At 53.4% G+C, this 23,634-nt stretch overlaps 1 protein-coding gene across 5 annotated transcripts in view; it reads left to right on the top strand.

Moving 5' to 3' along the window:
* PDZD4 (PDZ domain containing 4) overlaps positions 1–23,634 on the top strand; it is a 29,974-nt gene that overhangs the window by 4,184 nt on the left and 2,156 nt on the right. For 2 of the 5 annotated variants that reach the window (XM_057537730.1, XM_057537734.1), the window contains exons 2-7: positions 19,974–20,227; positions 21,321–21,411; positions 21,825–21,923; positions 22,525–22,587; positions 23,041–23,142; positions 23,382–23,492. In XM_057537730.1, coding sequence (XP_057393713.1) covers positions 19,974–20,227; positions 21,321–21,411; positions 21,825–21,923; positions 22,525–22,587; positions 23,041–23,142; positions 23,382–23,492 — 720 coding nt within the window. Of the gene's footprint in view, positions 1–19,973; positions 20,228–20,664; positions 20,742–21,320; positions 21,412–21,824; positions 21,924–22,524; positions 22,588–23,040; positions 23,143–23,381; positions 23,493–23,634 lie in introns of those variants that run through there. The other 3 variants (XM_057537731.1, XM_057537733.1, XM_057537732.1) reach the window with 3 other exon arrangements.

Here is a 23,634-nt window from a genome sequence, read left to right as displayed (position 1 = left end):
TGTCTATCTTTATGCCTGTACCACATTGCTTTTACTAGAGCTTTGTAAGTAACTTTTGAAGTGTGGGTCTTCCAACTTTGTACTATTCAAGATTGTTTTGTCTATTCTGAGTCACCTGAGTTTCCATATGAATTTTAGGATCAGCTTGTCAATTTCAGAAAAACCGGCTGTGATTTTGTAGGAATTGCATTGAATTCGTATTGAATATTGCATTAAGTATGTATTGAATTTGCATTGAATATTGCATTGAATTTGGGAGAGTATTCCCCATGAACATGGGATGCCTTTTTATTTGGATCTTCAATTTCTTCGCTGCGCGGCTTGTGGGATCTTAGTTCCCCAAGCAGGGATTGACCAGGGATTGAACTCTGGCCCTCGGCAGTGAGAGCGCAGTCTTAACCACTGGACCGCCAGGGAATTCCCTGAGTCTTCAATTTCCTTCGCCAATGTTTTGCAGTTTTGTTAAATTTATTCCTGAGTACTTTATTCTTTATGATGCTATTGTAAGTAGAATTGTTTTCTTAATTTCCTTTTCATTTTTCTCATTGCCACTGTATAGAAATACAATCGTTTTTTTATATTGGTCTTGTATGTTGCAACCTTACTAAACTCATTTATTAGTTCAAATAGTTGTTTTGAGTGGATTCTTCAGGATTTCCTATATATAAATAGAGGATAGTTTTACTTCCTTTCCAATCTGAATACCTCTCATTTCTTTTTTTTTGAATTTTATTCTATTTAATTTTTATACAGCAGGTTCTTATTAGTTATCCATTTTATACATATTAGTGTACATATGTCAATCCCAATCTCCCAATTCATCACAGCACCACCCCCCCCCCCCCGCCCCCGCCGCTTTCCCCCCTTGGCGTCCATACATTTGTTCTCTACGTCTGTGTCTCTATTTCTGCCCTGCAAACCGGTTCACCTGTACCATTTTTCTAGGTTCCACGTATATGTGTTAATATATGATATTTGTTTTTCTCTTTCTGACTTACTTCACTCTGTATGACAGTCTCTATATCCAACCACGTCTCTACAAATGACCCAATTTCGTTCCTTTTTATGGCTGAGTAGTATTCCATTGTGGATACCTCTCATTTCTTTTTCTTGCCTATTTGCTCTGGCTAGCACCTCCGGTACAATGTTGAATAGAAGTGGTGAGAGTGGGTATCCTTGTCTTGTTGCTGAGCTAAGAAGCTTCCAGTCTTTTACCCCTGAGTATGAAGTGAGCTGCGGTTTGTCATAGATGCTCTTTATCAGGTTGAGGAAGTTCCCTTCTATTCCTAGTTTGAGTGTTTTTATCATGAAGTGTTGTTAGGTTTTGTCAAATGCTTTTTCTGTGGCTATTGAGATGATCCTGCGGGTTTTGGGCCCTCGATTCTACTGACGTGGTCTATCACAGGCACTTTACGTGCGGCATGTCAGAACCCCAGCTCCATTTCTGTTATCCCGGTCTTGTCCTCCAAGGATACTTAACCAAGTGTGGGCGCTGGGGGCATGGGGGGGCACAGGGAGAGCTTGAAAAATCTGGAAATGACCCTGAGTGGGGGAGGGTCATGCATGTTGTTAGGAAGAGGAAGAAGCCAGGTCATAAAGGGCAGAAAGGGAGGTAGCCTGGTCACCTAACACTGAGACACAAAAGCACGTTCTGAGAGCCTTTCCTGGTGTCCCTGCTTGCCGGGCCTGTGTCCTTCTCTCTGACACCATGACCCCCATGACGTGGATCTGTCTGAGCCATTGATAGAAAAATTCTAGAAAATGCAAACTCATCTATAGTGACAGAAAGTATTTGCAGGGATGGGTGGAAGGGAGGGATGACAGACAAGCAGGAAGACACTTTTGGGGATGATGGAAATGGTCACTATCTTGATTGTGGTGATGGCTTCACAGATGTATATATACACCTTATACCAAAACTTTTCAAACTGTACGCTCTAAATATGTGCAGTTGATCATATGGCAATGATACCCCAGTAAAGCTTTAAAAACAAGAAACACACGTACACCTACCAAAGGAAGAAAAGCACGTGAGAGCACTTAGCCCACCAGGGGCGCCTGGTGGGGCTGAGTGGGTCTTTCTTTCCTTCTACTTCAGGATCCCTGCCAGGGAAGACAGTGTGGTGTGGGGATACTGAATGGCTCACTGGCTCAGTGCCTCAGTTTCTTTCACCTGCTCTATGGGAATAAAGAACGCCTGCCTCCCGGGGTCATTGCCATTGGGAAATAAGCGGCACTGGGTCCCCTGGGATCTCATTTGGGTGGGGGTGGAGTTGCTGCCATCAGGCCATTTGGTCAGGCGTTAAGGCGTGGAAATTGGATGGAGAAGGCATTCCTCATGAACATGTCACAATTAATGTTCAGTGACAGGAGAATGTCCAATATTATTTTGAGGGTTTTTCTAATAAGAAAGAAGGGGGAGAAAAACAGAGGCGCCCTGAGTTGTGAAGTGTAACGTATAAGATTACTTAGGCGATGGACACATGCCAAGGCGGAGGCACATTTGGTCCTTTTGCACGTGAGCCAAGTCAAGAGAAGAAAGATTGAGAAGCTGGGGCTCAGAGCTGGCTTTGGGTGTGACAGGCGTCTCCCCTCTTTGTAGTGCAATCTGTCTCTTCCTCATGCTTGCTTTGAGCAGTGGAAATGAAAAGCACTCCATAAAAGATACCATTTTGATTACTGCGAGCCGGGGCTGGCCCAGAGGTGGGGGCGTGGGAGGAGGTTTTCCATTATCATCCAAGGTGCCTGGGAAGCTGTGAGCACACACCCAAAGACTGATCTTAATGATGACCTCAGGAAGTTCTTTGCTTTTCCATACTGGCCGCATGTGGAGCATCCCTCATTCCCAGCCTGTGTCTCCAGGCAGGACTTCAGAGGTGCCTGAGAGGCCTGCTCTTCCCTGGAAAGGCAGGGGGGCCAGGGCAGGTGGATCAGATTTCCGCTTGCCCCGGATGGGCACCACCCACCCACTGCCCTTTGTGGAGTGAGAGCGGGGAGGAGAGACCCTTTGAAGCACTCACTTGCCTGTGGTCTGAATCCTGTCCAGGTGTGTGCAAGTCCTCCCTGCTTCCTCAAGGGGGTGCTCTGGGCCAGCACGACTCTACCCTGAGGCCCTTGTTAAAATGCAGGATCTGCTTGAGCAGGTCCAGGGTGGGGCCTGGGATTCTGCGTTACTCACAACCTCCCAGGGGATGTCCATGCTGCTGGTCCTCCGACTACACTTTGAGTAGCTAGGACCTCGCTCAGGACTCGGGATAAATCAGTGAAGCCCCAGATTATGTCAGTATCACCTAGGAAGTGAGTTTATTACAAATAAGAGGGGGGAGGCCTCACCTCACACCTATCAAATCAATTTCCAGGGATAATTCCCCAGGTGGGTTCCCAAGGGACATAATCTGTTCTTCCAGGCTACGTGCAGCTAACTGAGCCTCTTCCCATCACCCACGTCCTTACCAACCTACAGGCAGCTCACATGGGTACCCAGACACACACACCAGCCCCAAACTACTAAAAAGTCCTTTGAGATGAAGGCTTCCTGTGCTTCTTCCTTCTCTCGCTCCTGCCCCTGGGGAGCAAGAGTGGGCACAGAGTTCTGGGGGTGGATGGTATGGCTTGTCCAGGCAGCCTCAACTGGGGGCATGCCAGTCACTGGCCAGTCACATGTTGGCGTGTAGTGCTGTGTCCCTGCTAGAATTCTAACAAATTAAGGCATTTTGCAGCCACCAATGCAATTCATCCAGTTGGGGGTCATCCTTGGATGGTAAAACCATTAGATAAAGGTTGCTGGGGAAAAGATAGTCACTGGGTCTCAAGGTGTCACCCAGATTACTTGTGCATTAGGGAGGGAAAATGCAACTTTACAAGGGAGACACCAAGTGATCAAACCGAGCCTCCCTAACGGTGGGCAGCCGGGCCCCCTGCCCCTCCTCGCCCTGTGCGGGGAGGGAGAAGGACAGAGCCTGCCCTGGGCCGTGCTGTCCTCAAAACACCTAAGCTGAATCTAACCAGGAAGGAAGCGGGCAAATCCAGACTGGGACTTTCTACAAGGCGAGTGCCCTAGACTCTTCCAAGAGGTCAGTGTCATGAAAGGTTTTTTTTTTTTAAATGCATAGATTGTTCTAGATTACAGGAGACTAGAGACCTAATGACCAAGTGTGTGATCCTTGATTGGATCCTGGATCTGAAAAAAAAAGAAGAAAAAAAACAGCTCTAAGGGCATTAGCAGTACAACTGGAGAGATGCAGGGGTGCTGTGTCAGTGTTAAATCCCTGAGCACATTAAGGGTGTCGCGGCTTCCCGGGGTGGGGCGGGGGCGGGGGGGGTGTGGAGAGCGTTGGTGCCAGCATTTTGCTTGGGAACGTGTGTGTAGAGAGGAGGGAGTAGGTGCGGTGGAATGTGCACTCCCGGGGAGAGCTGGGTGAGGGGAATGCAGATGTCCACGGTCAGATGCGCCAACGTTCCTGTGGGTTGACAATTTTTAAGCTCCAGAGATGGGAACACATGAATGAGGACTTCTGCTGGGCCACTGAAAAGATGGGAGCGCACAGAGCCTGGCTGGCTTCTCCTTTCTCTGTCCCGCTGAGCCAGACGCGGCTGCGTCGCAGGTGTTCCCTGGACACTCGCGACGGCAGGGCTGAGAGCGCGTGGCACGGGGCGCCAGGGCAGAGGCTAGCTTCCGGTCTGTGTTCTCGCCTAGCCTAGGTCTCCCAATCCGCAGGGTGGGGCTGGGAGACTCACCCCAACCGTGGGCGCCCCTCGAATTGTGTCGTTAACCCCTCCCCCTCGCGTTACCCTGGGTGAAAGGGGAGGTCCCTAGACCTCCCGGGGGGCCGTGGGGCCCGCGGGACCCCCAGTCACCCGGGCCAGGGCTCTTTTCTCAGCCTGCCCTCCCTCTTCTCGCCGCTCAGAGATTCCCGATCAGAGCATTTGGGAAGTACGGCGAGGACCTCCCACCCGGAGCCTCCGGCCCGGTCGCGCCAGGCCCCCGAGAGCGGGGTCCGGAGACCCGCCCCGGCCGGGAGCGGGGGCGGAGCGGTGGGGGCGGAGGACTCGCGCCGGTCGGTCGGGCTGCGCCGGCTGCTGGCGCCGGAGACGCGGCCAACGGGCGGCCAGCCTAGCTCGCGCCGCCGCCGCCGCCGCCGCGCGCTCTTTGTCTGCGGCTCCGCGCCCGGGGAGGCGGGACAAGCGAGCCTGGGCCCCGCCCCGCGCCTCCCCGGGCGCCGCCGCGTCGCCCACCGGGCCCCTGCGGGAGCGCGACTGCCCGCCGAGCTTCCTGCGTTGCTCTGGCCTGACCCCTTGTCCCCGAGTCCCCCCTTGCCCCCATGTCCCCCTAGTCAGCCCCATGTCTCACCTGACACCGATATCCCTTCTGCTGCGCCCCCCGCCGTGTCCCTCCCTCCTGCCCCCGCGTTCCCCTCGCTTATTCCCAATGTTGCCATACCTTCTGCAGGTCTTTCCCTCAATATTGCTGTACCTTCTGCAGGTCTTTCCCTCAATATTGCCATACCTTCTGCAGGTCTTTCCCTCGCTTTCTTTGGCATTTAAAATTTTTTCCTCCTCTGAACCTACCTTTCCCATCCAGCTTTCAGTCGCTCTCAGGCGTCTGACCTGGTAAAACCCAAACGTAGCGCCCTCCCACATCCCCAAGCCACAGCCCCAAGGCGCTTCCACCCCATTCTCTGCAAAAGCTCCCAAAGGCTGAGTCTATCTATACAGGTCGGCTGGGCGTCGCCCTCCCCGATTGCCCCCTTTTAGCAAATCCTGAGGACCCTTCTGCATCCTGATCCAATCCATCCTCCCGGTCCTTGGTGCAGTCTTGCCCAGACTCCCTCCTTAGCTTTCCTTCTCTCTGGCTGACTTAGGCTCTGTGTCTCCTCAACTACTCAGTGTCAGGGTGCCTTAGGGTCCTCCCTGGGCCTCTTATCCTCTGCTACACTCAATCCCCAGGTGATAGCCTCCATCTCATGATTTTAAGTCAAGAACAATCAATCCCTGCTTGAATTCAGTAGCAGTGGTTATAAGACACCTGGTTTGGTGGCTTGGTTTGGGATACGGGTAAGCGGAGTGGGACACTGGGGATGTCTGCAGGCCTCAGGAACTTCAAATCAGAGGTAAAGATTTGCATTGATTGAACAAGTTCCCCAGGCCCCGCCCCTCCCCCCACCCCTGTGTCTTTTCCAGTGGTCTTCACCTCTGTAAGGGCACTGGTGGGTCTCTGGATCCGGGCAGCAGTTTTAATTTTTTATTGTGGGAAAAGATATATGACATCAAGTTTACCATTAGTGACACTGAGTACATTCACGATGTGGCGCAGTTGTCACCACCAGCTAGTTCCTGGACACGTTCATCATCTCAGAAGGGAACTTCACACCATTAAGCAGCCAGTCCCCATTCTCCCATTCCCCAGCCCCTGGCAACCACTCATCTACTTCCTGTCCCTATGGATTTGCCCGTTCTGCAATCATACAGTACATGGCCTTTTGTGCCTGCCTTCTCCCACTCAGCTGGGCTGTTTTCATCCACGTTGTAGCATGTAGCAGGACTCCATTCCTTTATATGGTGGAATAATCCACTGGGTGGATGTTACCACATTATGTTTATCCATCTGTTGGTGGACAATGTAGGTTGCTTCCAAATTCTGGCTATAAAGAATAGTGCTGCTGGACTTCCCTGGTGGCGCAGTGGTTAAGAATCCACCTGCCAGTGCAAGGGACATGGGGTCGAGCCCTGGTCTGGGAAGGTCCCACATGCCGTGGAGCAACTAAGCCCATGCGCCACAACTACTGAGCCTGCACTCTAGAGCCCACGAGCCACAGCTACTGAGCCCGCGTGCCACAACTACTGAAGCCCGCGCGCCTAGAGCCCATTCTCCGCAACAAAGAGAAGCCACCGCAATGAGAAGCCCACACACCGCAACAAAGAGTAGCCCTCGCTCGCCGCAAGTAGAGAAAGCCCGCGCGCAGCAACGAATACCCAACGCAGCCAAACATAAAAAAAAAAAAAAAGAAGAGTGCTGCTGGGAATTCCCTGGCGGTCCAGTGGTTAGGACTCAGCACTTTCACTGCTGGGGCCCAGGTTCAATCCCTGGTCGAGGAAATAAGATCCTGCAAGCTGCGCAGGGTGGCCAAAAAAAAAAAAAAAAAGAATAGTGCTGCTATGAACATTTGTGTACAAGTTTTTGTTTGGGTGCCTGTTTTCAATTCTTGTGGTACTGCTGGGTCATCTGGGAACTCTAGACAGTTTTCCACGTCCACTGCTGTTGACATTCCTACAAGCAGTGTGTGAGAGTTGAATTTCTCCATATCCTCATCAACTGTTATCTTCTGTGTTTTTATTTCAGTCATCCTAGTGGGCGCGAGGGGATATCTCATTGTGGTTTTGATTTGCATTTCCCTCGTGATGAGTGACGTTGAGCATCTTCTCTTGTGCTTGTTAGGTGTCCCTCCTCCCTCACGGTTCCTTGGTCATTTTCCCCAGCTCAGCAGCAGCTCATGGCAGCCCCATCTCCATTACCACCTCCTGAGCTGAGCCATTGCAGTTGTCTGCCGGTCTGTCCCCTGCCTCCGCCCTGTCCCCTACGTGCCTTATTCTCCAGCAAGCGCTAAGTCCTCCCATCCTAGGGCTTAGCACTGCCTGCAATGTCCTCCGAAGTCCCTAGCATGGCTGGCTCCTTGTCATCTTTCAGGTCTCAGTTCAAATGTCACCAGAGAGGCTGTCCCCATGCGTTTTGTCTAAAGCAGCCCCGTCCAAACTCAAGGCTCGGTGCGCTCATTTCTGCCCCGGCACTGGTCTCCCCAAACAACGTGGGGATCATGTCTGTCTTGCCCAAGGTCGTTCCTCCTGTTCTGCCGGTGCTGGGTGAGCCTGGGCTCTGAGCCGGCAGTGGGCCTGTCCCCGAATGCCCTGTCTGGGGACACGTGCCCTCTTCCCTGCAGTGGTTCCTGGCTGACCAGGGGCTGGAAGGGTCACGGTGCGCCCACACCCCATGTGCTGACCTCACCTCCTGGGCTCTGCCGTGGACCCTCGGAGCTGCAGCCTTGCCCCCCCTTTCCCTCCTACCTTCCAACCAGGACCCTTGCGGGAGGGGCTGTGTGCTGGACCCACCAGGCTCAAGCCTCTGCCCACAGCTTGAAGCAGGCTGCGTCTCAGCTTCCGAAAGGGCAACCCGGCATGGGGGGGGCGGGGGGGGGCGGGGGCGGGGGGGGAGGAAATGCCACTGCCCCTCCCTTCCTGGGCTCATTCTCCCATGTCCCTCTGATCCCTGGAGAAGCCCCGGGGAGACAGCACAGCACGGGCTTGTGCCAGGAATCCCTTGTCCTCGGCCCCCTGGGGATAAGGGGCTGGGTGTCCCCCAGGGCCCCCCTCAGCGCCTGAGCGGTGGCAAGTGGCCCAGGCACCCAGACTCCCTGCCCGGGTTCAGCCGCTGACGCTGGGGGCCCTCTGCTTCCTTGCTCACCCCCCGACACCCTGGATTGTTCGAAAGGCCTTCGTGTACCCACCGCACTGCCTCACAATCCTCCTTTGGAGCTTGGGTTGAGCCGGTCCCTGAGCCAGCTGTGTGGCAGCTGTGTCCCGGCTCCTCTCCCGCACCCCTCCCACCCTCACCTCACTGCCCGCCGCCACAGGCACCTGCCCTCCGCCGGCGTGAGGGGCCTTGCCCCGGGGCCTGGCCTACCTTGAGGGGCTGGGGTGGGCACGGCCTCCCTCTGAGGCAGACCTGGGGGCCTGCTGGCTGTGCTCCCCCGCCTGGTAGGCTGGCACCTCGCGGGTCAGTGCCTGCACACCCAGGGGCCTCCTGCCGTCCTCTGCTCAGACGCTGGGCTGGGGGAGCTCAGGGCCCGCTCCTTGGCCACCCACAGAACCCTCTCTGCAAAGGCAGTCCTAGAGCCAGTGGGGGTGTGTGTGACGGGGAGGGGCATGGGGGAAATGGGGGGCGGGAGGGTGTCTGCTCTGTCCCATCCCAGGCCTGAGACCAGCTGGCAGCCCCATGACAAGGCCCTCCTCCAGCCTTGCAGAACCAGCTTCCTGATGCTCCGTGGGGTGGGCGTGGGGCCCTCCTGGCCACCTCTCCTAGGGGTGGAGGCTGTGATTCATCTCCCCCACCTTCCAGGCCGGAGGTCCTGGAGTGAAGGCTCTGCCCCCATCTGGCCTCCTTCATTCCCTCCGGGGCTCCAGGCCCCCGGGAGCTGCCCCTTCCATTTTGGGGACACCTGGGCCAGAAAGCACGTGCCGAGCTTCCTCAGATCGGATCTGGATGTGAAGTCTGCTGTGACTTCATCGCCACTGCTCCCAAGGGGCCTGAGCCCAGAGGCTGTACCCCCTGCAAGGGCTGCCCAGGAGGAGGAGCCCAAAGCAGCCCACAGCCCCCGAGCCTGGGGCCTCAGGGAAACTGAGGAAAACTCAGAACAGAGCACAGGCTAGATTGTTTTATTTTTTTTTAATTTATTTATTTATGGCTACATTGGGTCTTCGTTGCTGCACGTGGGCTTTGGGGGGCTACTCTTCGTTGCGGTGTGCGGGCTTCTCACTGCGGTGGCTTCTCTTGTTGCGGAGCACGGGCCCTAGGCGCGCGGGCTTCAGTAGTTGTGGCTCGTGGGCTTCAGTAGTTGTGGCTCGTGGGCTTCAGTAGTTGTGGTTCGCGGGCTCTAGAGCGCAGGCTCAGTAGTTGTGGCGCACGGGCTTAGTTGCTCTGCGGCATGTGGGATCTTCCCGGCCCAGGGCTCGAACCTGTATCCCCGCATTGGCAGGTGGATTCTTAACCACTGCGCCACCAGGGAAGTCCCTCCTTCCAGTCTTTAAAGAAAATATTGTGTGATAATTGATACTTACGCACGTACCAATGAATATACATTACGGGCACATCCATTCCAAATAGCTTTCAAAGCCCCGTGAGCCCCCGTGCACCCTCTGAGCTGGCACACTTGTGGCAGCATGAAGCCTCCGTGGGCTCACACCTCCCTCCTCGCCTTCACCCATCAGCTGCCTCCCACGTGCTGAGATCCACGCTCTCAGAACTGGGTCACCAATGCTATTTTTTTTGAAGTTTGTAAACATTTTTTCAAAAAACAATTTAGCCATGGTATATAAAGTTTGGAAAAAAGCAAATTCTCAGATTTCCATTTCCTTCAAACAATGTTTTTTTATATTCTTTCCCAGTCTTTTTCCATAAACATATACTTTACATGGCAATCATCATAGTTCACATGCCATTTTATATCTTTTTTGAGAAACAGGCTTGTTATTGGAAGACTCTGGTAGGGCAGCTGTACACTTCGATGAGGCAGACACCTTTTTAAAAAAAAATATTTATGTATTTATTTGGCTGCGCTGGGTCTCAGCTGCGGCATGCGGGATCTTTAGTTGCGGCATGCGGGATCTAGTTCCCTGATCAGGGATTGAACCCAGGCCCCTCACATTGGGAGCGCAGAGTCTTAACTGCTGGACCACCAGGGAAGTCTCGAGGCAGACACTTGTGCTTAAGACTGTTGTAAAGTTTTGGGCATTAAAAATAATGCTGGTACCTCAATAAGTTAAATGTAGAATGACCATATGGCCCCAAAGATTTGAAAACAGGGACTCAAAAACTTGTACACAAATGTTCACCGCAGCGTGATTGACAATTGCCAAAAGGTAGAAGCAAACCAATGTCTGTTGAGGGATCCACGGTCTGTCCGCACAATGCAATAGTTTGGAATATGATGGAATATTACTCAGCCATGAGAGGAATGAAGTACTGATGCCGGCTGTAATGTGGATGGACCTAGAAAACATGCTTGAGGAAAGATGCCAGACACATCGGACCACCTGTTGTAGAATTCCACTTATGAAATGTCTAGAGGCAAAGAAAGGAGATTGGTGAGTGCCAGGGGCTGGGGTGAATTTGGAGAGAATGGGCATGGGGTCTCCTTTTGAGGGGATGAAAATGTCCTGGAATTAAATAGATGTGATGATTGCACAGCTATGTGAATGCACCAAATGCCACTGAATTGTACACTTGAAAGTGGTTAAAATGGTCAATTTTACGTTTGGTGTATTTTTACCACAATAAAAAAAACCATGGGGCTTCCCTGGTGGCGCAGTGGTTGAGAATCTGCCTGCTAATGCAGGGGACACGGGTTCGAGCCCTGGTCTGGGAAGATCCCACATGCCACGGAGCAGCTGGGCCCGTGAGCCACAACTACTGAGCCTGCGCGTCTGGAGCCTGTGCCCCGCAACGGGAGGGGCCGCGACAGTGAAAGGCCCGCGCATCGCGATGAAGAGCGGTCCCCGCACCGCGATGAAGAGTGGCCCCCACTTGCCGTAACCAGAGAAAGCCCTCGCACGAACCGAAGACCCAACACAGCCAAAATAAATAAATAAATAAATAAATAAAGTAGCTATAAAAAAAAAAAAAAAAAACCATGAATGTTGCTCTGAGCATCCTTGTGATTCATGTAATATCGATTCTGATTATTTTAGGATCTATTACTTAGAGTCAATTTACTGGATCAAAGGGTATGATGAACATTTTCAAGGTTCTTTATAGTTATTGACAGATTCCTCCAGCAAGTTTACCATTTTATGCTCTGGGGTAACGTTCAGACTGAGAGTGTGTGGTCTGTGATGGGGTCAGCCCGTGCAAGGGACGCAGTGCGGGGGAGTCTGGAGGCGGCTGCTTCTCCAGGGACCTCTCCAGCCCGCGCCCCAGCCCAGGCTCGCAGCTGCTTCCAGGGCAGGGATCTCCAGGTAAACGGGAATCAGGCCCTCAGCGAGGGGAGGGGGAGGGCCACCTGGGCCACATTTGGGCAAAGAGGCGCCTCTGAGGCGCAGGTCCCCCCCCCCCCCCGCCCCGGCAAAGCAAGGGCACCTTTCTGCAGAGTCCTCAGTGGAAGCAAAGCGACTTCCAGCCCAGCTGGGTCTGGGTTGGAGCTTCGGTCCACAGGGCGGTCCCCTTGGGCAGCATCTTCGAATCGATTTTCCTGACCATGGGCTCAGCGAGCAAGTATTTGCTCTCCCTGAACTAGAAGGGCTCCTGGTGAAGCTGAGCCCAGGTCCACGCGAGGTGTGGTGTGAGTGTATCCGGCCAGGCCTTCGGGCGGCCTCCAGAGCCTGATGGAAGGCGAGTCACCCTCAGACCCCCTGCTCAGCATTCTCCCTGGGTGGTCGCTAGGCCTTAAGTGAGTGTGGGTGACAGGAGGGGGGCGGGAGGGGAAGAGCAGGTGTCCAAGCAGCAAGAAGGAGGGTGTGTGAGGGGGCAGGAGAGTGCCGAGGGCGGGGGTAGGGAGCCCAGAAATGAATAAGCTTTGCTGGAGTGCTTAGGGGGAAGGTGGCGAGGGGAGGGGGCGGAGAAGACCCTCTGCAAGAGGAAGAGAGTCCAACGCAGGGTCCTAGACCTACCCCCACTGCCACCAAGCCATCCCACCACAGCCCACGCCCCTACCAAGACCACCTGCCCAGAGCCCCCCACCTCAGCCGAAGCCCCGCCTTCTCACCCCACTCCTCCCCACCCTTCCCCCCATGGGTACCCACCCCCCACACGCCCCCAGCCCCTACTATATATACAGCAAGGAGGGGGCTTCTCGAAGCTGTCCCGGCTGAGCCCGCTCCCTGCCCCTCACCAGCCTGAGATGCTGACCGTGGTGGGCCTGTCCGGGTGAATCCCTTAACCTCCCCAGTTTCCTCGTCTGTGAGGTGGACATACTCTTAGTGCCTGTTTCATAGTACTGGCCGTAAAGCGCTCAGAGCAGAATGGGACACTGTCGCCCGTTAGTAAATGGTAGCTACTATTATTGGTTTGTAGCTATTATTAGTAAGAATAGTAATGGCACCCTTGCCAGTATTATAGCCACCCAGGCCAGAAACCTCTGTGCCCCCACGCCCCCAAGTCTCACCCATTCTGCATCCTAATGGGTGACGGCAGCAAGAGCTCCCCGGCTGGCCTCCCTCCCCCTGGCTGCCCCTCTGCGTGGAGATGTTCTGGAACATTTCCTGAGTTTGGGAAAGTATAAGCATCAAAAATGACGTCGGCACGCGCGTGTACTGCCACCCAGCCTCGATGTGGGCCTTGTTGGCCTCGGTGTTTTTCCCACCCCTGACCCCATTCCTCCCCTTCTCTGTCCGTGGGGATTCAGGTTTGTCATTCTGAGGCACATTTTCTACTACGTGTGCTATTCATAAGCAGGCGTGTTGTCACAAACCACATGTATGACGACACCACAATCTTTGGAGCCATTCTACCGACGGCAGACCCTCGGCTCTTTCTAGCGCTCAGCTATTAGGGTGACGCTGCTCGCTTCCCAGCGTCCCGAAGGGGCATCAATTCAAGCTTATGGGTGGGTTCAGGCTTCCTTTTCCTGGAATGCCCGTTTCCCTGCTGAGGTCTGTATTTTCCCAGTGCTTTGTAGGAATTCTTTATTCTGGGTAATCCTGTATCAGTTCTGTGCATTTGTAAGGATATTCTCTTAGCCTATCCTATCTTTTCACTGTAGTTATGGCGTCTTTTGTTGTCCAGAAGTTTTACATTTTAACATAGTCAAATTTATCTTTTCCATTCTTGTTTGCCCATGTTTTGTCTTAAGGGAATTCCCTGGCCGTCCAGTGGTTAGGATTTGGCGCTTTCACTGCTGCTTTCACTGCCAGGGCCCAGGTTCGATCCTTGGTCGGGGAACTAAGATCCTGCATGCCACGAGGCATGGCCAAAAAAAAAAAAAGAAAGAATTGCTTCTCTATCTCAGCATCATAAAGACACTGTTCTCTCGCCTCCGAGGTAGTTTTAAAGCTCAGTCTGTAAAGCTCAGTCTGTTTAAGACTTTGATCTACTTTGAATTGCTTGGTGTGGGTTTAGAGCAGTGGCAGCCGGGTAGGTGGGGAGTGCCCCCCGGCATGTGTAGATGGGGGCCTTAGCTTGAGGGGGACTCTGAAGGGAAGCTGGCTTGGGTTCAGACATTTTGGGACTGGAGCCGGGCCATCTGAATGGTGGCTTTGCCGGTGCACGCGAGTCTTTCTCTTCTTCATGGCCGTAGGGTGAGTGAGGACGAGAAGGGGCAGAACACTGGATCCTTACCGTGTGCCTGGGCCCGCACCGCCTTGCCCGTTGCCCCGCATTTCCCATCTTGTTGGTAGCCTTCATCCTTTCTGGGAGGGCTCCTGTCTTACCTGTCCTGGTCCCACACACCTTCATTAGCTCTTGGGGCCCATCGTGACTGCTGAGGAGGAGAGAGGAGGCTGAAGGAGCCCCAGGCGCTCTCTGCAGGAGTGGCCCAGGAGCTCCAAGCCTCCACACCCAGAGGTCTGCCTCTGCTCAGCGCCACGTGGGTCAAGGGGAAGGCTGCTGGGCTGTCAGGGGCATCACTCCGGTGGCCTCGATCTGCTCTGTGGTGTGTGTGCCCATCCCCCTCTTGACATCCCAGACCACCCTGCACTCCCTTCCCACTGCCTGGGCCCAGTTTCCATAGCAACGCTACTGCTGGGTAACGTTTCCAGGGAGAAATACATCCCTGTGTTTCCCAGTGTCACCTGAGCGTCCCACTGCACATAGTGAAAATGCGAAACGCCCCCCGCCCCCCACCAACCCCGGTCAAAGATCCTTAGCACAGCTCTTGGCCCTTGACCCTTCTGCTTCTTACAGGAGCCCTTGACTTAAGGGCAGTGGGGAGCCGGTAAATGTTCTGAAACCCAAAGCCCTCGTTTGGAGCCTTTGTCGATTTCCGTGGTGTAAATACTCCTACCATGGCCACCAGCCCGATGTCACTGAACGCGGGGATGGGAAGACATGCACAGTCGCACACCGTCCTATGGTGTCTCCTTCCAGACACACTAGACCAGATAAAAGTGTAGTAAAATAATTAGAAAGCCATGAGCTTGGAGGACTCATTGCCTTTGTTTTTATTTTTATTTTTATTTATTTATTTATTTAAAGTTCACACAATGAGATTCTTTAGTAAGTATTTCAAGGGACTGAAGAAACATGGTAGTTTAAGATACAAAAGATAGTCACTCTAGGATTAAAAACAAGAAAATATTTATAATGATGGTCACCATCTATATTTGGTACTTTATTTCAAAAACTGACTTCTCTCTTTTTTTTTAACATCTTTATTGGAGTATAATTGCTTTACAATGGTGTGTTAGTTTCTGCTTTATAACAAAGTGAATCAGCTATACATATACATATATCCCCGTATCCCCTCCCCCTTGCGTCTTCCTCCCACCCTCCCTATCCCACCCCTCTAGGTGGACACAAAGCACTGAGCTGATCTCCCTGTGCTATGCGGCTGCTTCCCACTAGCTATCTATTTTACATTTGGTAGTGTATATATGTCCATGCCACTCTCTCACTTCATCCCAGCTTACCCTTCCCCCTCCCCGTGTCCTCAAGTCCATTCTCTATGTCTGCGTCTATATTCCTGTCCTGCCCCTAGGTTCTTCAGAACCATTTTTTTTTTTTTTAGATTCCATATATATGTGTTAGCATATGGTATTTGTTTTTCTCTTTCTGACTTACTTCACTCTGTATGACAGACTCTAGGTCCATCCACCTCACTACATATAACTCAATTTCATTTCTTTTTATGGCTGAGTGATATTCCATCATATATATGTGCCACATCTTCCTTATCCATTCATCTGTCGATGGACACTTAGGTTGCTTCCATGTCCTGGCTATTGTAAATAGAGCTGCAATGAACATTGTGGTACATGACTCTTTTTTTTTTTTTTAATTTTTATTTATTATTTATTTATTATGTTTATTTTTGGCTGTGTTGGGTCTTCGTTTCTGTGTGAGGGCTTTCTCCAGTTGCGGCGAGTGGGGGCCACTCTTCATCGCGGTGCGCGGGCCTGTCACTATCGCGGCCTCTCTTGTTGCGGAGCAGAGGCTCCAGACGCTCAGGCTCAGTAGTTGTGGCTCACGGGCCCAGCTGCTCCGCGGCATGTGGGATCTTCCCAGACCAGGGCTTGAACCCGTGTCCCCTGCATTGGCAGGCAGATTCTCAACCACTGCGCCACCAGGGAAGCCCCATGACTCTTTTTGAATTATGGTTTTCTCTGGGTATATGCCCAGTAGTGGGATTGCTGCTGGGTCGTATGGTAGTTCTATTTTTAGTTTTTTAAGGAACCTCCATACCGTTCCCCATAGTGGCTGTATCAATTTACATTCCCACCAACAGTGCAAGAGGGTTCCCTTTTCTCCACACCCTCTCCAGCATTTATTGTTTGTAGATTTTTTGATGATGGCCATTCTGACTGGTGTGAGGTGATATACCTCATTGTAGTTTTTTTTTTTTTTTTGGCTGCTTTGGGTCTTCGTTGCTGCGCACAGGCTTTCTCTAGTTGCAGCGAGCAGGGGCTACTCTTTGTTGTGGCACGCGGGCTTCTCATTGCGGTGGCTTCTCTTGTTGCGGAGCATGGGCTCTAGGCGCGCGGGCTTCAGTAGTTGTGGCACACGGGCTCAGTAGTTGTGGCTCGCGGGCTCTAGAGCGCAAGCTCAGTAGTTGTGGCGCACGGGCTTAGTTGCTCCACGGCATGTGGGATCTTCCCGGACCAGGGCTTGAACCCGTGTCCCCTGCATTGGCAGGCGGATTCTTAACCACTGTGCCATCAGGGAAGCCCCTCATTGTAGTTTTGATTTGCATTTCTCTAATGATTAATGATGTTGAGCATCCTTTCCTGTGTTGGCAATCTGTATATCTTCTTTGGAGAAATGTCTGTTTAGGTCTTCTGCCCATTTTTGGATTGGGTTGTTTGCTTTTTTGATATTGAGCTGCATGAGCTGCTTGTAAATTTTGGAGATTAATCCTTTGTCAGTTGCTTCATTTGCAAATATTTTCTCCCATTCTGAGGGTTGTCTTTTCGTCTTGTTTATGGTTTCCTTTGTTGTGCAAAAGCTTTTAAGTTTCATTAGGTCCCATTTGTTTATTTTTGTTTTTATTTCCATTTCTCTAGGAGGTGGGTCAAAAAGGATCTTGCTGTGATGTATGTCATAGAGTGTTCTGCCTAGGTTTTCCTCTAAGAGTTTTATAGTGTCTGGCCTTACATTTAGGTCTTTAATCCATTTTGAGTTTATTTTTGTGTATGGTGTTAGGGAGTGTTCTAATTTCATTCTTTTACATGTAGCTGTCCAGTGTTCCCAGCACCACTTATTGAAGAGGCTGTCTTTTCTCCATTGTATATTCTTGCCTCCTTTATCAAAGATAAGGTGACCATATGTGCATGGGTTTATCTCTGGGCTTTCTATCGTGTTCCATTGATCTATATTTCTGTTTTTGTGCCAGTACCATACTGTCTTGATGACTGTAGCTTTGTAGTATAGTCTGAAGTCCAGTAGCCTGATTCCTCCAGCTCCATTTTTCTTTCTCAAGATTGCTTTGGCTATTCGGGGCCTTTTGTGTTTCCATACAAATGGTGAAATTTTTTGTTCTAGTTCTGTGATAAATGCCATTGGTAGTTTGATAGGGATTGCATGGTATCTGTAGATTGCTTTGGGTAGTATAGTCATTTTCACAATGTTGATTCTTCCAATCCAAGAACATGGTATATCTCTCCATCTGTTTGTATCACCTTTAATTTCTTTCATCAGTGTCTTATAGTTTTCTGCATACAGGTCTTTTGTCTCCTTAGGTAGGTTTATTCCTAGGTATTTTATTCTTTTTGTTGCAATGGGAAATGGAAGTGTTTCCTTAATTTCTCTTTCAGATTTTTCATCATTAGTGTATAGGAATGCAAGAGATTTCTGTGCATTAATTTTGTATCCTGTTACTTTACCAAATTCATTGATTAGCTCTAGTAGTTTTCTGGTAGCATCTTTAGGATTCTCTATGTATAGTATCATGTCGTCTGAAAACAGTGACAGTTTTACTTCTTCTTTCCAACTTGGATTCCTTTTATTTCTTTTTCTTCTCTGATTGCTGTGGCTAAAACTTCCAAAACTATGTTGAATAGTAGTGGTGAGAGTGGACAACTTTGTCTTGTTCTTGATCTTAGAGGAAATGGTTTCAGTAAAACTGACTTCTCTTTTATCCAAAGTTCTGAAAGCAGCCAGATTCGTTGGAGGTAGTTTTTCCTGTAGTCACATCTGCCCGACTTTATTGAATTTCCTTTTCTTAGTGAATCGTGAGGGTTGAGTTAAATGCTAAATATTGGTGTTTATATAAGGAACATGCATGTTTGCTTTTGCCTTTGTTTTTTGTTTTTTTTTAAATTTATTTATTTATTTTGGGCTGTGTTGGGTCTTCGTTTTTTGTGCGAGGGCTTTCTCTAGTTGCGGCGAGCGGCGGCCACTCTTCATCGCGGTGCGCGGGCCTTTCACTGTCGCGGCCTCTCTTGTTGCAGGGCACAGGCTCCAGACGCGCAGGCTCAGTAGTTGTGGCTCACGGGCCTAGTTGCTCTGCGGCATGTGGGATCTTCCCAGACCAGGGCTCGAACCCGTGTCCCCTGCATTGGCAGGCAGATTCTCAACCACTGCGCCACCAGGGAAGCCTCTTGCCTTTGTTTTTAATAAAATTCATTTAGTTGTAAGTTTGTTCCATTGAAAGGTCGATACTGGCTGTGTCAAATGCTTGCTGCCTCAAGCATTTCTTGACAGTTTTGGCTCTGCTAAGGGCTTCAAGGCCAGTCCTCACATTCCCTTGGTGCCCAGCCTTTGCCAGTCCGCCCTTCACACGCCTCCCCAAATACACATCAGCAGCCAGCCCTTTTCTCCCATGCACTCAGCCCCGTGGCCTCCATTCCCTCTTTCCTTTATAACTGCAGCCTCTCCGGCTGTCCTGATCCTCTTGGGCTGTGCTGACCATATTCTTACAACTAATACCTTCTTGTTTGACAAGCTGTTTCCTTGATACCCTTTGATCCAATAATTCCACTTTTGGAAAATTTCTCTAACATAACAACCATAGATTACACAAAGATATACATAGAAAATAGGTACAGAACATACAAAAAATGTGTCTCTGCAACCTTCTTTATAATAAAATTGAAAACCACTAGTGATGGACAGTAGGGACCAAGCCAACACACAACGGATGGTCCACGCGCAGGCTGGCGTGCTCCAGGCCTTGGGGCGCCTGCAGTCACAAATCGAAAAAAGAGCAAGAATGAAATATGCCAACACATTCACAGCTTTTACGTCCCTGAGATGGTGGGTGATTTTTGTTTTCTTCCTTATGGTTTTCTGTATTTTTCAAATGTTCTACAACGAGACTGTCTTTTTTTATAATTAGACAGACCTGATTAAAAAAATCTTTTCTGACCATGCGAAGATTACAGAGAGGGGAACATAAAAACTGAAACTACTATCTACAAGGACATAACCAAGTAGCAGCAAGGTGATTATTTGGGTTCCATGAATCAGAGGAGCCACTGGCTGGCCAGGGGTCCCTAGGACTCCTTGTGCTTTCCTTTGACAGCCCGTCTTCCTGGAACGACATCCAGGGCTGGCCTGTTCCTTGCAGCCCGGAAGACATGATTTTGCAATTGCATTGGGCATCTCTGTGAAGAACCCCTTCTCCGGAGACTCCTGGGGAGGGGGTGGCACTGTGAGAATTGAAGACTGGGACAACAGTGGTCTTGTAAGGGCCACTTCCTCAGCACCTCTCTTAGGCTCGGTGTGTGTTGGCCTTTTCTCTGTGGTGAGTCGTTGCTGCCTTGAGGACAGAGACCCTGTCCTCCTCTGAGCCTTCTTGCTCTTCTGGACTCTCCCACCTGAACCCATTTGTTGACCGACTCCTGTCGGCAGAAGGGAGTCAAGGTCTCCCTCCCACCTTGATATGTTGGATGATCCCAGCAGATGCTCAGTCATTGCCAAGGGGGCTCCCCGTGATCTTCTCACACCAGCTCTGGCCTCAGTGCTGCTTGAAGGAGGAGGACGGCCGAAGGGGATCTAGGGCGAGGCTCCATGCGGGGGCAGGGCTGAGAAGTGGGGTTCACCTGGAATGAGGGTGCCCAGGGGTAAGCAGGGCCTCAGCGGGTCCTCACGGGGACATGTCATGTCTCTGCCGCAGGTGAACGGGAAGGAGCTCTCCAAGCTGTCTCAGGAGCAGACCCTGGAGGCCCTGCGTGCCTCCAAGGAGCCCCTGGTGATCCAGGTGCTGAGACGCAGTCCCCGCCTCCGGGGGGATGGCTCCTCCCACGACCTGCAGCTGGTGGACAGTGGCACTCAGACCGACATCACCTTCGAGCATATCATGGCGCTGGGCAAGCTGCGCCCACCCACCCCGCCCATGGTCATCCTGGAGCCGTACGTCCCGTCTGAGCTGTGAGTCGCCCTCAGGAGGGCCCCGGGCCCTGCCTCCAGAGAGGGCAAACCACCTGGGGCGGCTGCCCCATGCCACCCAGAGGCCACACTGTCGCAGCTCTGGGCGTGGCAGGGAGACCCCGACTGGCTGCCCCCGGGCAGGAAGCAGGCTCCTTGGCCTCCAGGGCTCAGGAATCTCCGGGCCTCTAGCCTCTGGCTGGACACCAGCTGGTGAATGGGCCTGGGGGTCCTGACACGCAGGCTCCCCACTGCATCTACCCCCAGGGCCGAGGGAGGACCGTCCCGGGACCTTTGCTGCCGGAAGGCTGAGGTCCTCGGCTCCTCCTCCTCCATCCTTCCTCCTCCTCTGCCGCCCCATCGTCTTCTGCATCACAAGCATCAGCCCTTGAACCTTCTCGCATCCTTGTCTGTCCCATTCCTCTCCCTGCTCTGAACTCTCTCCATCTCTTCGGCGTCTTTCTTTGGCCCGCTCGGAAGAAGGGCCTCTCATCCGGGCCTCGTGGCTCACGACTGTGTGAGCGCTGACCCATTTCGCTAGACTCACCCCGGGCGGCAGGGAGGTCGTCCCGGGATCCCCTCCTCCACAGAGGTAGGCCCGGGGCTGGCAGTAGCCAAGCTTAGCCTCGGGGCAAGGAGGGCCGCCCCCGGAGAGAGACTGGGCCCTCTTCCGCTCCCCAGCAATCCTCCAGGGCCTGGATAACTCCTGGGGGCACTGCATGAGTGGGGCCAGTGCCAGGTGGGAGGGGCATCCGCAGTTTGGAGAAGTCGGTCCCTGCTGGCTGGCATGGTTAGAGGAGTCTGAGCTAGCGGACAGGACAGGATGTGGTGGGATGGGATGGGACAGGGCGGGGCGGGGAGAGCTAGGCATGCCTGGGTCCTCGGTGCAGATGCCCTCACGCTCCTGTTCAAGAAGTATTCCCGCTCTTTGCATAGATGCATGTAGCTCAGAAGGAGGGGATGCAGAAGAGGTAGCTGGGCCGCCGCCTCCCGAGGTTGCACCCAGAGCAGGGCTCCATGCTGAGCGCACTGGGAGCCGGGGCTAGGGAGGGAGGGGAGCAGACGGCTGGCCTGACGCCCCGCTTCTCCTGGGCAGCCCCCCCATCAGCCATGAGTATTATGACCCGGCGGAGTTCATGGAGGGCGGCCCACAGGAGGCAGACCGTATGGATGAGCTGGAGTATGAGGTGAGCTGGTGGCCAGCCTTGGGCGCCAGCCCCGGGACGTCTGTCTGTAGCCCAGCTCAGGCCTGGCTCCTGAACCCCCAGGCGGCTGGGCCTCGCGGCCCTTTCCCACGCGTGGCTCAAGGGCTCAAGGGCCAAATTGGGCTGAGTGGGGGAGGGCACGGGTGAGGTCCCTCTGTCAGTGTGTGTTGGTGAGTCTGTGTCCCACGCATGTCTGTATGCTGTGCGTCCTGTGTGTCTTGTGTGTGTCTTGGGCATTTCCTGGTAGGGGACACCACAGGACACACGTGCCATTTGGGATGGTAAGAGAGACCTTTGGAAACTCAGCTCAGGTGACACGGTCCGGGGGGTGAGGCTGGGCCGAGGCTGCCGTCCCTGCAGCTTCTCCCTCTGTTTGTCCATCCCCCTTGTGGCAGGAGGTGGAGCTGTATAAAACCAGCCACCGGGACAAGCTGGGCCTGATGGTCTGTTACCGCACGGATGACGAGGAGGACCTGGGCATCTATGTTGGAGAGGTATGAAGGCGGGACGGGGGGTTGGGATCTTCTAGAAGGCAGTGGAGCTCCGTGTGCCTTCCTGTGTGCTGGGACGTGACAGCTGGACTTGGGTGCCCATCTGTACAGCACCTATGAGGGGGCCGGGGCACCGCGGTGGCAGGCGCTGAGGCACACGAAGACTCCCATGCCATCCTATCCCCACAGCCTTGCCACGCTGCCCAGGGCTCTGAGGCGGCCCATAAGGAGCCAGCTTAGCGTCACAGGGAGGCTGCCAGCCGGCGAGGCCAGGGCAGCCAGTGGCTTCGGTGTGTGCCCAGCCAGGCAGTCGTCCCCAGGAGACCTGTGCCCGTAGTGGAACAGTGGGGCCTTGCGGGGTAAGGCAGGATGTGGTCCGGCCAGGCTTTGTTCTCCCGCCACGTCCTTCAGGAGCCCTCCTGGTAATCACAGGGGTTCTTCTCCGCCACCCGTCTGGCAGGTGCTGGGTACTTTCCCATACTTTGCCATGCTCAAAAAATCAGCCCTCCGTTCACACTGGGGCCTCTGAGGCGAGGCTGCCCCTTCCTACCAGACGGGCACCTTAGGGAGGGGGCCGAGTCCCCACGATGCGCGTGCCTTGCAGGTGAATCCCAACAGCATCGCAGCCAAAGACGGCCGCATCCGCGAGGGAGACCGCATCATCCAGGTGAGCAGGGCAGGCAGGCCCCGCCAGCTCTCCTTAGCCAATTCTAGCTCTCTCCTGCTCAGAGCCCAGCCTGATGCCGGGCATCCCGCCATGCCTGAAACCAGGGCTAGGACTCATCTCCCTCCTGCACAACCACGCGGGTGGCTCCCGTATGCCCGTGGGTTCTGCTGGCGTCTCTGCTCGGGCCCCTTAGCAGCCTGTCCCTCCGTGCCCCAGACGTGAGCATGTGTCCTGCTCCACGCCGCTCTCTGAGCACGTGCGCTCTTGTGTGGGCCAGGCTGTCTTCGCCCCCGGCACCTTCCACTTGTCTCCATCCTGCCAGCGCTCGAGAGCCTGTCCTGGCCCAGGGTGCTCGCTTCGGAGCTCCCTGCAAGGGGACCCCTGTAGCTCAACTGGAGCCTGCCCCAGAGCCAGCCCTGGTGTCCTCGTTGATTGTCCCTTGGCCTGCCACAGATAAATGGTGTGGACGTCCAGAACCGGGAAGAGGCAGTGGCCATCCTGAGCCAGGAGGAGAATACCAACATCTCCCTGCTGGTGGCCCGGCCTGAGAGCCAGGTGTGTGTGCCTGGTAGGGCGTCCTGGGTCCCCTGACATGGGGCTTTCTGTCTTGAAAGCTGCCGACTAGGGCACAAACATGCCAACAACCTGGCACTGGTGGAGGGCGGGGGGGCGTCCGAGGCCCATTTCCCTTTGTGGCCTCTGATGGCTGAGTGGGCTGGGACCTCGACGCAAGTGGGGTCATTGTCTGCGGAGGCCCTTAAGGCAGTGGGGACAGCACGGGCCTGTCTCTGCAGCTGGCGAAGCGGTGGAAGGACAGTGACCGGGACGACTTCCTGGACGATTGTGGCTCTGAGAACGAGGGGGACCTGCGGGCGCGGAAGCTGAAATCCCCCCCTGCCCAGCAGGTGAGGAAGGAGGAAGGGCGGTGGTGGGGAGGGCGGGGAGGGTGGGCAGGAGGGCAGAAGGAGGGGCTTGGGGGGCTGCAGGAGATGGACCAGACCCGAAAGCCCTTCCGATCTCCATCCTCCCCCCGACGGCGCCCCCACT

This window comes from Balaenoptera acutorostrata, chromosome X (assembly GCF_949987535.1).
Source record: "Balaenoptera acutorostrata chromosome X, mBalAcu1.1, whole genome shotgun sequence".
Classification (NCBI taxonomy): domain Eukaryota; kingdom Metazoa; phylum Chordata; class Mammalia; order Artiodactyla; family Balaenopteridae; genus Balaenoptera; species Balaenoptera acutorostrata.
The sequence above is the reverse complement of the archived record's forward strand: the minus strand, read 5'-3'. Positions and strand labels throughout refer to the sequence as shown.